Below are 18,167 nucleotides of genomic sequence, written 5' to 3' on the forward strand. Positions count from 1 at the left end.
AAATATTTTTAAAATATTTTTTACAATCCATATATATGTGTATAATATTTAAATTACTACAAAATATAATAACAATATTTATGTGTATATTTTTAATGTAGATATATTTTCCTTTACAGAATTGGAATACTACTGAGTGTTATTTTATTCTGCTTTTAAGTGTTTTATATCATGATTCTTTCCATAGGCCGTCATATATTTTTTGAAGGATTACTTTTAATGACTGTGAATATTTCAACCCAGCAGTTCTCAAATTATGAGATCCCCAAGATCATTTTAGGGAGTCTTTGAAGTCTGATGTTAACAAAATTTCTTTTTGAGGCTAATTTTCTTATTGAACTTTAACCAAAGCAACATTATAAATATCTGAATGCAGAAGCAGATAGGAGAGTTCATTTGTTTTCTCTTAAGCCAGACATTTAAAAAATGTGCAAAAAATGTAAAAGCGGTGCCATCCTTATTAAGGTATATTTTGGAAAACACAGTTATTTTTTATAAATATATAATTTATAGATACTTCTAATCCCTCTTTCTAGTATACAAGATGGTATAAATTATGCTTAACTCTTGATAATTTTGGAGAGTACTGCTGTAAATTTTTAAAAATTTATTTTTTTAACTGGAGGATAATTGCTTTTACAGTGTTATGTTGGTTTCTGCCATACATCAACATGAATCAACCCTGATTTTTGAGAATATTGCTATAAAATTTTTTAACAAAATATGTGGTCATATAAATTTGGGAAATGCTACACACTGATCTCCCTTGTAAAGTACATATTAGCATATTTGAAGCTCTGAGAAGTATTCCCAGAAAGACCCCTTTTTTAAAGTTAAATAGTAATTCACAAGCATGCATGGCTACAGAACCATTACTATACATTATCTACTACAGTATCTTTAGTCTGTCTCAGTAGCAGTTTCCTTCTTTTCTGAGTCATTCTCAGCTGATTCTTGAAGAATTCAAGAATATTAACTAAGTATTCCTAATAATTATTTAGTTATTGCTGTTGTTTATTATTTTAGTAACTTTGAGTTTCAGAGAGGAATAAATAATAATTAATTATGTAGCATATGTTAGGTGGTCATTGAAACAATGGACAGTTGATTGTCATTTTAAAGTGGTATACTTCATGAGTGGCTTCCTGGATTTATTTTCAAGAGACATGGAAATCCATTTAAGCTTCATTTCTGCTTATAGGTAACAATTTAATTTTCTTTCTCCATTATTCTTATCTCTGTTTTTAACAGCTATTTTTAAATGCTAACAATAAGGTGGCAGACAAGAACGAGAAAGACCTTGCCAACAAATTACTGACAGAAATGAATGAGGACCAGGTATCTACAAAGCCTGCATCTTGTTTCAGCTGAAGACCAAAATCAGTCAATGGGAGCACCTGTTCCTGTACTTTTCTTCTTATGTTTTAAAGTACACAAACCTTACCTATTTCTAATCTTGAGTAACTATTTTTGAAAATTATTTTAAAAATTAAAAATTGCTCTTATCTAAAAGATAAATATATTGAAATCTTGCTGAGGGATATAAACAATCGACAGTATTCCATGTATGTATGTGTGTGTTCTTTTCGGTTTGAGACATAAAGTACAGGAATGGGATCCCAGTTTCAATGCTGTCCACCTGGTGATGACTCCATATTTTGGGGGCTTCATTTTCTAAGCATTGTGGTGTATTGGGATCTAGGGCTTTGTTCGTGAATATGTTTGATCAATTTTAATATCTTGATTCTTTGCCTCTTGTTGACAAGTAATGATTATAATTCAATGGACAACCCAAATCTTGGAGGAAGGGAAGAAGATGCTGAACTCTTTGAGTCTTAATTTAGCATATTTTTCTTTTCTAAAAATTCAACTCTATATAGGTATCAGACAGAAATATAAAATTCATCTTGGTTTTCATTATGCATTAGGTAATGTAGTTTGGAAAAATCTACCAATAAAAATTGCTTTTTTGTCTTTCCTAGAATGTCTGAGAGAGCTTACATACTTGATGTCTTTTATTAACATTATCTTAATGACCAGGTGTATACATAGATCTGTGGTATAAAAAGAGCCATGATAATCTATTATTTTCTCTTCTGGATGTGAAATATCAATTACAGACTGCTCTTCTGTATTTCTCTACAAGTTATAATTATCTTTTTAGAGGTTTACAATTAGTATTCCTGATTAAGGCACTGTGTGCCTAGTTCTCTTCTATAGAGTCTAGAAAAAAATCTTAGTTGTATGAAATTCTTTGTGATAGTAGTTTTCACACTTAGTTGTATGCAAAATGTTTAATGAATATGATGATATTTATTACACCTGTTACATGTTTATTTTATGCAATAGTGCTTAATAAACAAACAACATCCACAAAAGTCAAGATACCAGCTTTAAATAGCTTGCCTGAAAGTGGCAGAGGTTAGCTTACAATGACAAAGATCTAATCATTGCTCTTTTACTCACATCATTTTTGTGGGAGGAAAAGAGGGGAATTCTATTTGTGGGGTAATGAGTTTCCAGTCATAGTAATATGTTACCCAAAAGTAGATTTCATGGACTGGTAATTTTTACAACTTTCTAGTCCTCAAACTATGCTTTCATGGTCGACTAAGTCCAATGATTAACATTCATGGTCAGTTTTTTTATATCGTTGATATTCTATTTTGGTTTTGTTTTCATTTTGCTCTGAATGCACTGCCCTGCAATTTAACACATATCTTCTTATAGAGGCTTCCCTGGTAGCTCAGTTGGTAAAGAATCTGTCTGCAATGCAGGAGACTGTGGTTCGATTCCTGGGTCAGGAAGATCCCCTGGAGAAGGGATAGTCTATCCACTCCAGTATTCTTGGGCTTCCCTTGTGGCTCAGCTTGTAAAGAATCCGCCTGCAATGTGGAAGGCCTGGGTTCGATCCTGGGTTGGGAACATCCCCTGGAGAAGGGAAAAGCTACCCACTCCAATATTCTGGCCTGGAGAATTCCATGGACTGTATAGTCCATGGGGTTGCAAAGAGTCAGACATGATTGAGTGACTTTTGCTTTCTTGTTTTTGATGAAGCTTAAACAGACAAAATGGAGATGGTATTTATTTATTTTTTCTTACAGCTTTTGGCATTAAAGACTGCCATCTAAAAACATGACAATGCTTATAGATACACACTTCATTTTCTGTTCTACCTCAAATTCTGCATTTTATATACAAATAGATGTACATTGTTGTTTGCAAATGTGATTGATAGATTGGTATAGGCACATACCAGTTCATTTGTAAATAAGGGTTTGGAAAATATGGAGACAAGAATGTTTTATACATCTTATTACATGCTAATGAAATTTTAACCTAGGAAGTTTCAAGTGTATTTTTGAAGGAAAATTAAAACATATCATGATAGCCTTCCCTCCCTTCCTTTTGAGATTGTCCATTACTTTTAAAAAGCATGTATGAAGCTTGGTGGTTTTTTTTCCCCCTCCCAAAGCATTTTAATGTAATGAGTGAATGTAGCCTTATTCTCTTTGACACATGGCTTATTTTCTGTCAAGTATGTAACTTGTCTTACAGGTTTTGCTGTTTCAGAAATCCATTTCGTTGGAAGAGGAATGTATTGCATGTTAAATAATTATTTTTTTTCAGGTTTTCAGAGAAAAGGTTTCCTAACTGAATATAAATCTTGAATACATTTATTAATTTCTTTCCTTTTTTCCTTTTCTGTTAGGTGTTTCAGGGACAGTTGGACCGTTTGGCTGTATCAGCTATTCAGGCTTTGACAGCAGTAATGAACAAATCTCCAGCTGCTAAGGTAAAACATAAGTCCTCAAGCCCTAAAAGGTTGTCTTAGATACAGTGGTTTTCACTATGTAATTCCCAAAGTAATATATGAAGTATATAATACTTATAGTTTCACATATAAAATGAAACAGTTTACAAAATATCTCATTTTTGCATAAGAATCACTTTGCTGATAATTTAAAAGACAGATACCTATGGGCAGTGCTTTTATTCACTGAGGACTGACTGCAAGCTCTGGAGCTTTACAGCATCAGTCAGTGACTGGGAAGAGAGCAGTGGGGTTAAAATGTTGAAAGCATCATTTTAATTGATTATTTGATTAATGCATTTACAGAATTAAAATTTATATTCTAATTTTTCTTCATTAATAAAGTAATCACCTTTTCACTATTAGGTCAGTTTATGACTGCCTACAATTTGAACATTTTTCATATGTGAATAGACCTATCAATTTGGGACTTGTTTTTCCAGATGGCCTTGGAAATTCTGCTTCTTTGTTTGTAGTCACTGATCCTCAGGATTTTCTTTCCTTTCTCATTCACTACCACTGACTCTGCCCTGCAGTCCACTTACGTTGATTTTGTGCTAGTAGTTTTCCCACTGAGTACTTTTAAGGGTTAGTGACATCATCTATGTAAAATGGTAAACAGAGTGCCAGGCACATGGTAAGTGCTTAATAAGTATAAATGTCTATTATTATTTTTACCATTTTACCTTCTTATTTACCACTTCTTATATATTTTATTCTTTTTAGAATCAGAAATGAATGATCCCTTGTTCCTTACGCCATGCTTTCAGTCATATTTCTTACATTCCATTGGTTTTTGTTAGAAGACTAACTTTGTCCCTTAAGTGTTACTATAAATAACTCATGGTTAAATTACTACTGAATAGGTTTTGGCAACTACTATAGGCTGGCATGGGAATCTAATCTCCATTTATAATAGTTGCTTAAGGGAAGAATTATTTTTAAGTTCTAAGTAATTGGTTTATGAGTATAGTGGATTGCCTATACTGTATTATAAAATTTAAATCTGAAATGATGTCAAAGTCTTTTTTAAATATAATTTTTAAAACTCTGTTATGCATTGCATGGTTTAAAATTGAAAGATTATTTTTTTAAAATGCCTTTGGAAAAGAGATTTTCTTCCTGTCTTTGGCCCACAGTCAACGAATTCTTTCTAGAGACAACTAACCAGTCATGCTTGTTTTGTTGAAAATCTTTTGATTTTATGACAAGTGTATATATTTTTGCCTAACTTACTGAACTAATTTTTTATTGATAGGTTTTTTGGTTGTCTTTGTTTACGTTATGACTTTGGGTGCCCACTAGTTCAAAAATGGATGTGACTTAGAGCTTATTAAATTGCTCCAGGTATTTCACACCATCTAGATACAAAGAACAGAGAGAAAACCATACCCAGTGTTTTTCTGGCCACTACTCAAAATTGCCAGGAATCTTTAATCTAGTTCTTTGAGGCTGCTGACTCCTGTTATCCCTAAAATCTCCTCATTTTTTTCTCCATTTTTATTTTGACTTCAAGTAGTACTGTACTAATAACAAAGCAAGAGAGGAAAGTAAAGGAATCTGCAAGTAATAGAACAGTTTTATAACACAATTTTTTCAATTCCAATTGTTTTACATATTTTATAGCGTTGTATTCCAGAAGGTATATAGAATCTTGATATTTAAGATGAAGACATCTGACTTAAGAAAACAGAAATATTGAACTCATGATCTTTTTAATATTGTTAATTAACTTAAATGAATATTATTCAACATCTTTAATACTTTAACAAATTCAATCTTAGAAAATCTGCTTTGATGTATTAATTTCTTCTCCCTTAGGAAGTATTTAAAGAACGAATTGGTTATACACATATGTTTGAAGTATTAAAATCACTGGGTCAGCCACCACTGGAACTACTTAAAGAACTTATGAATATGGTGAGGTTTTTTTAGCTTTATTAAAAGAAGTTCCATTTTCTTTGTATCAAAGATGGTGTCTAATTTTTTGTTTCTTATGTTGCTTTACAGGCTGTAGAGGGTGACCACACTTCAGTGGGTATTTTGGGCATTAGTAATGTCCAGCCTCTCTTGCTTCTTATCCAGTGGCTTCCAGAGCTAGAATCTCATGACCTGCAAATCTTCATCTCAGATTGGCTGAAAAAAATTTGTTGTATTAACAGGCAGAGTCGAACTACTTGTGTCAATGCAAACATGGGAATTAGAATCATTGAAGCCCTTAATTCCCATTCTTCCCTCCATCGAACTTGTGCTGAGAACTTGATCGCACTCCATGGTTCCTTGGGGAGTCAGTCAGTGAGCTCAGAAGAAATCCGTCAACTACTAAGATTGCTAAGAGTGGATGAATCTGAATCTGTTCACCCCTATACCACTCCTGTAACTCGAGCAATCCTGACAATGGCCCGAAAACAAAGTCTAGAGAGCGCTCTTCAGTATTTTAATTTGTCACATAGTATGGCAGGAATTTCTGTGCCTTCCATACAGAAATGGCCAGGGTCTGCCTTTTCTTTCAATGCTTGGTTTTGCTTAGATCAGGATCAGTTGACTCTTGGCAACGCTAACAAAGGAGGAAAAAGAAAACAATTATACAGGTACTGGTAAAAGATATGGAATATAAATGGATCCTGTCCTAACAATATCTGCTGTGATTCTTCAACAGGAAAATGCTTTTCAAAGCTTCTACTTTTTATATGTACAACAATTTATCTGAAGCCCCTCCTCAGGATATACACAGTTTAATTTTAAGCTTTCATAGTAATAGTTGTACATTCAATCATTTTGCTAGTTCTGAAGCTAATTTGGACACAAAGTTCCTTCTTAAAATTATTGTAAAAGTGGAGGAAAAAATAATAGTAAACTTGAAAGTGATTGGTGATTTCTCTGTTCAACTGAGGATGCTACTATACCTTTATATGAAGGACCTGAAAACTTATGTGCTTCCAAACTTGTTACTTCAGTAACTAATAATTTTTACTATGCCTTGTGATTTTTTTGGAAAGTTATACTTTTCTAAGAATTTGTCCATTTCTTCCAAGTTGTCCATTTTATTGGCATGTAATTGCTCATAGTAGTTTCTTATGATCTTTTGTACTTCTGTGTTGTCTGTTGTGATTTCTCCATTTTCATTTCTAATTTTATTGATTTGATTCTTCTCCCTTGCCTTGTGATTTTTTAAAGACTTTTATTCATGCTTTCTGAATCTTATTTGGAAGAATTTTGAAGATTTTAAAATTTATAGTTTTGTTAGCAATTGCTAATGGCATTCTGTGTCTAAGGCTACTTTTTATAATTAACTAAACTAAACCTGTGCCTAAGAAAGATTTAAAAATCATCTCTGAGGCAAGGTGGAATTGATGAGGTATGACAATAGAATGTAAGCCACAGTGTGTTTGATAAAGATATTCGTGATGAAGTTATGGTTTTGTGTACCCCAGTGATGATAAAACTGGACAGCTGACTTCAAAAGTTCTGATAATATGTATTTTTGTTAGCTTTTTTACAGGAAGTGGTATGGGTTTTGAAGCTTTTATTACCCATTCAGGCATGTTGGTTGTGGCAGTGTGTACGAAAAGAGAATATGCAACAGTTATGCTTCCTGACCACAGTTTCTGTGATTCCCTCTGGGTAAGACTTTAGGGTATCACATTTAACTTCTTGGTTCTTTCCTTTAAAAAACACATTTGGTGCATGTACAGCAGGTGTTGTCGTCTAGTTTTTGAGAGTTCATGTTAAATTTTACTTATAAAGGAGTTAATACCATTTGTCATAATGATTGTAATTTCAGCAGTAATAATTTTTCTGCTAAAAAATTACATTGAAATGTTATGATTTCTTTCAAGTTTTCTAGAGTCAAATTTGATTTTGAATTTCAATTTTAAGTGAGAACAGAAGTTGTTAAAAACAATGCATTTCCATTGCTTTTCTTAAAAAATAAAATGCTTCTCATTAGAAAAAATTATTCTGGTACCCCCCCAAAAAAAAATTATTCTAAAGAATACACACAGACTTAGAAAATACAGAAAAGGTACTATGTTGTAGTTGTGTATAGATTTTTTAGAATATTGAGAAGTGCTTTTATAGTACTGCAAGCAAAATTGTTATTTACTGTAGCAACATCATTTTAATCAAAATTTAGTTATGCTTAAACTTGCTCTTCTACTGTTCACACAAACTAGTTATGTAGTAATACTCATGACTAGTAATACTCATAACATTTGTCATCCCAAGGACTTAATGCAATTTTCACTTTTAAGTATATGTTTTACTTTACCAGCACAACATAACCATTGTTCACATGCCTGGAAAAAGGCCCTTTGGTCAGAGCCTTGTCTATATCTACGACAATGGACAGCAGAAGGTCTCTGCCCCTCTGAGATTTCCTGCCATGAATGAAGTAAGCACATCTAACCTACTCTGTATGCAACCAGTTGATTGTGAACTCTTGAACATTTTTCCAATTTAATATGTAAGGTTCTATTTATTCTAAATATGTGCCTGTAAGTTTTAGTATTTTCTATATACTAAGATACAATAAGTAATAATTCTGTTTGCCTGTCGTCATCAGTAGATGAAGTCAGACTAACATATAATAAAGAAAAACAATTCAAGGAAGAAACAAATGTAATTAATGCTTAGAAGAAAAAAAGGCTCATGACAGGAAAACCAAAGAAATTGACTAGACCAGGCTGAAGGATCGTTTAATAAAGCTCTCCAAGTATATGAAATATTTAGATGGTTATGATGGACTCTTTGCCATCAATGAATTTAAAATAGTGAAGAAACTTTAGATTTTTATATTGTAGTTAGGTAGTATTTATTTACTGAGGAGATTCTTATAGAACATTATAAAAGTTCTTTGAGAATTTTTGGATATTTTTGAAAAGGCCTTTTCTGAAGATAGTGGAATGGATTATTTCCCAAGCCCTTCTAGGATTCCAGTAATTTCTTGTTGTTGTTCATGTCAGTGATCACTTCAGGATAACCTGTAATCAGCAGTATTATACTGATGTGTAATTCTTTGTTTATAAATTTTAAGGGAGAAAGGTGGTTTTCTCTATTTTAGAATACAGTAAAAAATCTTTAAAAAATACATTCATTAACATTCAAAATTTACAAAAGGATGTAAAGTGAGTTTTAAAACTAATGCATCCAGATTCCATAGGCCAAATGTAACATCTGTAATGTTGTCTTATGTGTCCATACACTCACACATCATGATCCAGTAAAAAGAAACCTTTGTTTTTTAGTGTGGTGCTAAATTGTATGTAGTTTCATTTTAAATATGAGGATGAAGTTTTACTTAAAATGTGTAATTTATTAAGTTTGTTTGCTTCTTAATATTTTAGCCTTTTATTTCTTGCTGCATTGGTTCGGCTGGGCAAAGAACCACCACTCCTCCACCATCCCAAATCCCAGATCCACCTTTTTCTTCTCCTATTACTCCTCATCGGACATCATTTGGTGGAATTTTGTCTTCAGCTTCCTGGGGAGGGACAACTGAAAAGTCAAAATTGATTACCAAATTGATATCAGCTGGAACCCAAGACAGTGAATGGGGATGCCCCACATCTCTGGAGGGTCAGCTGGGGTCTGTTATCATCTTCTATGAAGCACTGCAGCCTCCTCAGGTGAAGGGATTATATTTAGCAGGTGAGCATGTACCATCATACTGCCTAATTAAATTGAAATAGTTTTTTTCTGTTGCTTAAATTTATTCTGGAGAATATATTTGATCTGAAGAGTGTACAGTTGGCCCTTGGACAACTCCAGAATTAGGGGTGCTGACCTTTCATGCAGTTAGAAATCCGGGTATAACTTAGAATTGGTCCTCTGTATATGTGGTTCCTTTGTATGTGTGGTTTTATACTGTAGATACACAATTGTAGTACTGTAGTATTTACTATTGAAAACAGTAGCGTTCAAACCCATATTATTTAAGGGTCAATTGTACTTGTTTTGACTGAAGCTGAAAGGGAAACAGAAGCCTATCACACACCATACATTCACTCCCTTTGGCTTTATTGTGATTTTGACAGTATAATGTAAGGTTAAGGTATGCAATGTGCTGATTTGATACACATATACATTGCAAAATGATTACCATAATAAATTTAGTTAACATCTTCATTTCCTTCCATAATTACCACTTTTTAATGTGTGTGTTAATTACATTTAAGATTTACTCTCTTAACAACTTTCAAGTATATTGTACCTCGTAATTATAGTACACTAGCAGCAGCAACAGTGGTAAAGAACCTGCCTGCCAATGCAGCAGACCTGAGATATGCGGGTTCGATATCTGGGTCAGGAAGATCCCTTGGAGGAGGACATGGCAAACCACTCCAGTATTCTTGCCTTGAAAATCCCATGGACAGAGGAGCCTGGCAGTCTACAGCCCATAGGGTTGGAAAGAGTTGGACATGACTGAAGCGACTTAGCATGCACGTACCTTTTTTGGTAGGCATAAATAAAGCAAACATTGGGAAATATTTCAAAGATCATCAGTAATACTGTTTGTGTTATTCTGTTAGGTCTGCCATAACAAAATACCACAGACTGGATGCTTAAAATTGTTTTCTCACATTTCTGGAAGCTAGAATTCTAAGATGAGGTTTTTGTCAGGCTTGGTTTCCTGTGAAGCCTGTATTCCTGACTTGTAGGTGTCTGCCTTCTTGCTGTATCCTCACAGGGAGTATTTCCTCTTTTTATAAGAGGCCCTATTAAATTAGAGTCTGACTCTTATGACATCATTTGGCCTTAGTTACCCGTTAAAGTCCCTATCTTCAAATACGGTCACATTGTGAAATTTTGGGCAGGAGGCACATAATACAATCTATGATACTGCCAGTACTTTTGACAGATTTTAGTACATTGATGAAACAAAATAGAAGTCTGTCTATATAAGAAATCACATAATTGATTCTAAAATCATGAGTCTTATTCAAAACTTGTCATTTTTTATAATTTATATAGTAATAATCTAAAGAATTCATGAAGGCATTAGAATAAGGAGTCCTTTGATAAAATTACAAGCTGTTTTTGTTTTGGACTTTTTTTTCTTTTGGCTCTGATTTTAAAGATATGTGCTGGTTGTTATTGGATCATAACTGTTTTCAAAATTATATCTGTATTTTAGCAGAATATTTAGGAGTTAAGCCTACAACTAGTTATGTGTATTAAATCTACAAATTAGCTTAGTATTTGTCAAAATATCTTTTTAGATTACATGGGGTTTGAGATGAATGTCTCTGTCCATACTTTAACAGTTTGTATTAGAACCTTGTCATTATTTTAAAACTCATCAAAACATTTGAAGTTGATCTTTAATTTAAATAAATTCCAAGTTAATAATAAATCATTTAGTGTAGTAATGACAGCTATATAGCTTAGATTTTGCTCTTAGTTTTTCCTACATAAAATTTTACTCCTATGAATAATAATTGTTTTATAGTATTCATAATGATTATTTTTAATGGCTACGTGATATTTCACTGGACTCACTATGTATGATTTAGATTGTTTATAATTTTAATATTGATAAAAACATAAAATATTAAATATGATGAACTATTATACCAATTTTTTTTCATGTTTTGGTGGATTTGCTTATGATAAGTTCCCAGGATAAATATTTAAAATGGGTCAATATTTTTATGACTCTTAATTACATTTTACCTAATCAGTTTCCGTAAGGAATATACCAGTTGACAGTGTCTTCCAGTAACAAATATGTATACCAGACTCACCACTGCTGCATTAAGAGGAATGATTAATATTGTTTCCTCTATTTTTTGTGTAAAATGGAACTTTATTTTTTTTTATTTATTTTTTAATTGGAGAAAAATTGCTTTACAGTGTTGTGTTGGCTTTGGAACCTTGTTTTAACTTATTTTTTTAAATTTTGTTAGTAAAGTCAATAATATTTTTTTATTTGTTATTTGTTATTCCACTCATTTGTTATTCCATTTCTATAATAACTATTCACATTATTAATTGGTTGTTTTGCCATTTTATCTTACAGTTATGAATTGTTTTACTTTCAATAAATATATAAGCTTTGTTATATTTTATAATAGTTTTTGATGCTATATAAAACTTCTCTTCTGTAGTAAAATTTCTTTTCTGTCTACTCTTCTGCAACTTTACTTGTGTTGGATAAATTGGAGGTGATATAAAAATAAAGTACATTTTGGCTAGTGTGTTTTAACTGTATTATATAAGAAGTTTGAAACAGCTAATTAAAAATTTCTTTCTGATTACACAGAACTGAGGAGGCCATATATATTCAATGATACGTGTGTATTTGTGTGTGTGTATAAATAATTTTTAGGTCCAAACTGTTTAAGCCCTTGGAAATTTCAAGAGTCTGACATGGCTGACCTGCCTGGTAACGTCCTTCTTCACTACACTGCAAAGGTCAGAGTAAATGTGTGAACTGTCCATCTAGCTGTAACTATGTTGGAACTAAAATTCCATTTTTATTCCTTTTGTCATTTCAATGGGTAACTGAGAAGAAGGGGCTTGAATTATCATTAAAAATTATTAATTTTTATTTTTATTTTTATTTATTTATTTTTTTAAATAAATTTATTTATTTTAGTTGGGGGCTAATTACTTTACAATATTGTAATAGTTTTTGCCATACATTGACATGAATCAGCCATGGGTCTACATGTGTTCCCCTTCCTGGACCCCCACCCACCTCCCTCCCCATCCCACCCCTCTGGGCCATCCCATTGCCCTGGCCCTGAGCCCTTGTCTCATGCATCGAACATGGAATGGTGTTCTGTTTCACACATGATAATATACATGTTTCAATGCTATTCTCCCAGAACGTCCCACCCTCACCTTCTCCCTCAGAGTCCATAAAATTGTTCTAGCATCTGTGTCTCTTATTCTGTCTCGCATATAGGGTTATCGTTACCATCTTTCAAATTCCATATATATGCATTAGTATACTGTATTGTTGTTTTTCTTTTTGGCTTACTTCACTCTGTATAATGGGCTCCAGTTTCATCCATCTCAGTAGACCCAATGTTCATCGCAGCACTGTTTACAATAGCCAGGACATGGAAGCAACCTAGATGTCCATCAGCAGACGAATGGATAAGGAAGCTGTGGTACATATACACAATGGAATATTACTCAGCCATTAAAAAAATACATTTGAATCGGTTCTACTGAGATGGATGAAGAATTATTAATTTTTAAAAGAAAATGGGGAGCAGTAAAAATTATGTTGCAGCTCTTAACTAGGGTTCAGATGTTATGTCATTCCAGTATTATAAATGGGAATGCTTGTAGTGGGAATTTGTACTAATGAATCAACTTAAATGTGAAGTTCCCTGCTTTGTAAACCTTAATGAAGTTAAAAGATAACTGTAGCAATTTCAAGAGTTGCAGAAAAAGCTAATTTGAATATAACTAAAATTGTTGGTAATATAAGGGAAAATAGTGTCTTATGTCAGTGGTTTAATTTTTCTGTCGTTACAATTTTTTATACTAATGGGACTAAGACATTGAATTTTAAAAAAGTAAAATATCTGTTTTGCACTTACTGGTTTAGAATAGAAAGAATTTTAGATTATGTGGTTAGTGACTGGTAAGTTCTAGCTCAAACTTATCTGTCAGATGACAAGCAGAAATGACCTACATTTTATGAGTGAGTGTGGTAGAATCTAGTCCTTGATTCTTTTAAAAGACAGAGAATAGTAATACTAAACTTAATATTGTAGGCATCTTATCACTGAATATACTATATACCTTTTAAAATTATGATGAAATGTTCCATGTATAAAGTTATGTTTTGTCTCAATTGTGCTTAGCTGTTTGCCATTATTTTTCTTTTATTTTTAGGCCTGCAAAAATTCGATCTGTCTTGATTTATCTACTAATTGTTTCCATGGAAGGTTAACAGGAAACAAAGTAGTAAACTGGGACATTAAGGTAAGTTAATGGTGGTTGGGCAACATATTATCTAAGTTGACTGATCCTTTAAAAGCATTTGTCTTTTGAGCAGCCCCAGATTGATCTGAGTAAATCCAGTTTAAAATATCTGCAGGTGAACATTGAAGGATAAACAAATAAGTAGTTGAATGACTATTTAATTTTTTGTAACTTAGTTATCTTTTTAAATTATGCTGTCAGTTTTCATAAGAAAAATATGCTGCCCTCATTAATTGCTCCACTTTTAAGATATTTAATCCCTAAAACTATGTAACAGATTTCAACCCCTGTGAGACTTCATTGATTATCCCTTTTCTCCTATATCATGCACTTCTCCTTGTCTAATCTCCTGTCTGTCAGCTTTCAACAAACTTAGATCCTTCCTCTCTGAGGTTAAGGAGTAATTTTTCCTCTCCAGCACACCATCTAGCCATCATATCTGGTTTGCCTTTTTCATGTGCCTCATATTTATGTCTCAGCTGGATATAATATCTTTGCTTCTGTCTAAAGGCCTCTACTTATTTTCCAAGACTGAGTTAACTCTTCTTTTCATGAGTACTTGTAGCAGTTTTTATTATTTCACTCATCATGGTGAATAGTTAACGATTTGCTTGCTTGATTCTCCAGTAGTCCTTAAGAACTTCGAAGGAGGGACCACTGCTTTTTCCAACAGTGCCTGGCACCTGGGATATACAATAAGATCATTGACTGAGTGATTATAAACAAGTAAAGATTATTTGGGCTAATGTGAAAGTCAGACATCCTATTTCTAAAATATAGAATTTCTTTAAAAGATATATTAAATAGAAACTATAACCTAAGTAAAATAAAAATAAAAGACAGTTATGTTGGAACTTGCTGGTAAATCAGCAAAGAAAACAAAACTCTTTTATCTTCTAATCTAGATTCTTCATTCTTGTATAATGAAGAATCTTATATTATATGAAAACAATATAAGCTTATTGTTTCAATGAACAGAAATCATTAGGATAATTCTGCCTGGGCTAAAATGAATCTATCAATTTGTATTATTCTCATGTTATTCATGTGATATAAAGCTTTTTTCTCTTTGACTTTGAGATAACACTTATTCTTACCTGTTAACATAGTAAGATTTATGACAGTTTGCCAGGTTATAAGTTAACTTTTGATGACCTATAAGATTGATTTTATAAGCCAGTTCTATGGTACTTACTTATATAGAGAAAGCTGATTATTTGTCATACATTATACTTGAAAGTCAAAGCAGTCTTTGTTGCCTTGAATATAGCTGTGCAGAAGTCAAAAAGAAACTATTACCAAGAAAAAGACTATTGCTTTTTTATACTGCAGCAAAATCAAAGACAAAAAAATTTAAATGACAACTGGAAAAAAATGCTTTCCCTCCAAAATTCTAGTTTACTGATTACAAAGCTCTTAAAAATCAATATGAAAAACAAGCAAAGACTAGGAAGAGGTTGTTTACAGACTTAAGCTACGTATACATGGCAGTTCAGAACATTTTAGCAGTCTAATCTTATATAGCACCCACTGTATGTCAGGCACTAAGCACTTTTCGTGTGTTAGCTTACCTCATCCTTGTAACAACAGAGTGGAAATTAATATTATCTTTATCTTACAGATGTGGAAACTGAGGCCTGGGAAATACCTTGTCTGAGATATTGAATATATCTGAATATATTTTGCTATCCACAGTAGTCACTTTGAACTTAGGTTGAAGCCACTGATTCCACTTTTTTGTAAACTTAGAGGAGTCAGTCATATTTGTAATGCTAATACATTCTGTTTTTTATGACTTATTCTCCTGTTTGTTATGCCTTATTGCCTTGTGACAGTTGTTACTTCTTACATCATTAATGATAATGATATCTGCTTAGAGGGTCATGTTTGGATTTCCTATCTTTTGAATTTGTAAACTTTGGAAAACAGAGGTTCATTAAAAATGGTCTGGCCTGGCTAATAAGCACAGGAAAAGATGCTCAATATCACTTTTTATTAAGAGAAATGCAAATCAAAACTACAGTGAAATATCACCTCACACCAGTCAGAATGGCCATCATCAAAAAACCCACAAACAAGTGGGTGTAGAGGAAAAGGAACCTTCTTGCACTGTTGGTGAGAATGTGAATGGATATAGCCAGTATGGAAAACAGTATGGAGATTCCTTAAAAGACTAGAACTAAAACCACCATACAACCCAGCAATCCTACCACTAGGCATATACCCTGAGGAAACCAAAATTGAAAAAGACACGTGCCCTCCAGTGTTCATGGCAGCACTATTTACAGTAGCTAGGACGTGGAAGCAACCTAGATGCACATTGACAGTTGAATGGATAAAGAAGCAGTTGGAATATTACTTAGACATAAAAAGGAACACATTTGAGTCAGTTGTAATGAGATGGATGAACTAGAGCCTATTATACAGAGTGAAGTAAGTTAGAAAGAGAAAAACAAATATCATATATTAATGCATGTATATGGAATCTAGAAAGATGGCATGATGAACCTATTTGCAGGGCAGCAGTAGAGACACAGAGAACAGACTTATGGACATGGAGTGGGAGAGGAAGGAGAGATGGATGAATGGAGAGAGTAGCATGGAAACGTATACACTACAATATGTAAAATAGATAGCCAATGGGAATTTGCTGTATGAAACAGGGTACTCAAACCGGAGGTGTGTAACAACCTGGAGGGGTGGCAAGGTGTGGGAGGTGGGAGGGATGTTCAAGAAGGAGGGGCATATGTGTATCTAAGACAGATTAATGTTCATGCATGGCAGAAACCAATGCACTGTTGTAAAGCAATTATTCTTCAATTAAAAATAAATTTAAAAAGATGGTCTGGCCTTGTCTCTCTTGAGTATTTCATTATGGTGACCCTTGAGGCTGCCCTTAAAGCTTATGCCCATACAAGGGTTCCTTTAGCTTAGGCTGTTGTATACCTTGCTTAAAACCTTAGCAAATTATAACCTTATACATGCTATATAGGTATTAAATGATAAAATTGCCCATGCATCATAAGATTAATCAACTGTAGTTTCCTCTTTCAGGACGTTATAAACTGCATAGGTGGATTAAATGTACTCTTTCCTCTGTTGGAACAAATCAGCCACTTTGGTGAAGGACAGATTCCTGAAGGACTGAATGAAAGCACAGTTTCTGAATTGATAACACCTGTAGAAGGAGATTGGGTGGTATTGACCTCCACAAAGGCATCAGGTATTTAGCTGAATTAATGTGGAATGGTCATTGAGAAATGTGAGAATTAATTGGAAATGTCTTGCTACCATTTGTAGCTGAAGTGGTCCATTCCTAATTTTCCTAATAGAGTTCAGAAAATTCATAATACTTTGTTGAAAACACTTATGGTGTTGACTATACTCTTGACTATCCTTAGTTTGTACTGTTAGCAGAAATCTGACAACACTATTAAATTTATGGTGGAGAAAATATTTACATGTACATATAAATATATAATATGCAGTCACTGTTTTCTCTGATATGTATGTTCTGCAAGTGACCTTTGGATGCAAATTCCTGAGCCCAATTCCTTGTTTGTTATAATATGCGTTATGATGTAGAGCATCTGATACAAAAGTGATTAGAGTAATTATGATAATTAATGACTTGTTCACAATCCCACAGAGTCAAGACTCGAGAGAAATTTAATTGCAACATTTATCTTGATTGTGAAACACTTTATTCAAAGACATCCTATTAACCAGGACAACCTTATTCACTCCCATGGAGTTGCTGTTCTTGGAGCCTTACTTCAGAAGGTGAGCTAGTCTAACATTCTGCAGGTATTTCTGATGATTGTAATTACCAGTTAGTATTGAGACTTTTTCTTTCCAGTAGATAAATGTATTTTAAAAATTATACTATCATAACTTAAGTTATATTAGTGAATATAATTTATTTCACAGGCAGCTTTTAAAAATTTCTATGAAATCACCTTATATAAGAACTACTTATCTTACATAACAGTGTATAATCTTTGATATTCAGGACCTTATGTGTTAATTTTGTTATTTGGGTTATTTGATCATTTAAAGACTCTATTTTAGGAATATGTTCTAGAGTTATATGAGAAAAATTAATGTTTAAATTGTTTATATTTTTCTAACCAAGATTTGTATATTTAGTAGATGTTCTGAATTAATCATTTCAAATTACAGCTTCATGACAATTGTTTAAACTGAACTTTACAAGAACCTTCTTCTGTCTGGATTTCAGGTGCCTAGTGCTTTGATGGATGTTAATGTATTGATGGCAATTCAGTTACTCATTGAACAGGTATCATTAGAGAAAAATATGCAGCTCCTGCAACAAATGTATCAATATTTACTCTTTGACTTCCGTATTTGGAACCGTGGAGATTTTCCCTTTCGAATTGGTGAGCTC

At 32.9% G+C, this 18,167-nt stretch overlaps 1 protein-coding gene across 6 annotated transcripts in view; it reads left to right on the forward strand.

The window, feature by feature from the left end:
- The window catches only part of NBEAL1 (neurobeachin like 1), a 150,208-nt gene that overhangs the window by 55,610 nt on the left and 76,431 nt on the right, over positions 1 to 18,167 (forward strand). For 5 of the 6 annotated variants that reach the window (XM_081581947.1, XM_081581945.1, XM_081581944.1 and 2 more), the window contains 11 exons: positions 3,713 to 3,796; positions 5,636 to 5,734; positions 5,825 to 6,405; positions 7,306 to 7,438; positions 8,088 to 8,207; positions 9,160 to 9,463; positions 12,144 to 12,229; positions 13,670 to 13,759; positions 16,814 to 16,982; positions 17,409 to 17,542; positions 18,000 to 18,159. In XM_081581947.1, coding sequence (XP_081438073.1) covers positions 3,713 to 3,796; positions 5,636 to 5,734; positions 5,825 to 6,405; positions 7,306 to 7,438; positions 8,088 to 8,207; positions 9,160 to 9,463; positions 12,144 to 12,229; positions 13,670 to 13,759; positions 16,814 to 16,982; positions 17,409 to 17,542; positions 18,000 to 18,159 — 1,960 coding nt within the window. Of the gene's footprint in view, positions 1 to 1,251; positions 1,339 to 3,712; positions 3,797 to 5,635; positions 5,735 to 5,824; positions 6,406 to 7,305; positions 7,439 to 8,087; positions 8,208 to 9,159; positions 9,464 to 12,143; positions 12,230 to 13,669; positions 13,760 to 16,813; positions 16,983 to 17,408; positions 17,543 to 17,999; positions 18,160 to 18,167 lie in introns of all 6 variants that reach the window. The other variant, XM_081581943.1, reaches the window with a different exon arrangement.

This window comes from Giraffa tippelskirchi, chromosome 3 (genome assembly GCF_054371585.1).
Source record: "Giraffa tippelskirchi isolate mGirTip1 chromosome 3, T2T-mGirTip1v1.2.pri, whole genome shotgun sequence".
NCBI classification, from domain to species: Eukaryota; Metazoa; Chordata; class Mammalia; order Artiodactyla; family Giraffidae; genus Giraffa; species Giraffa tippelskirchi.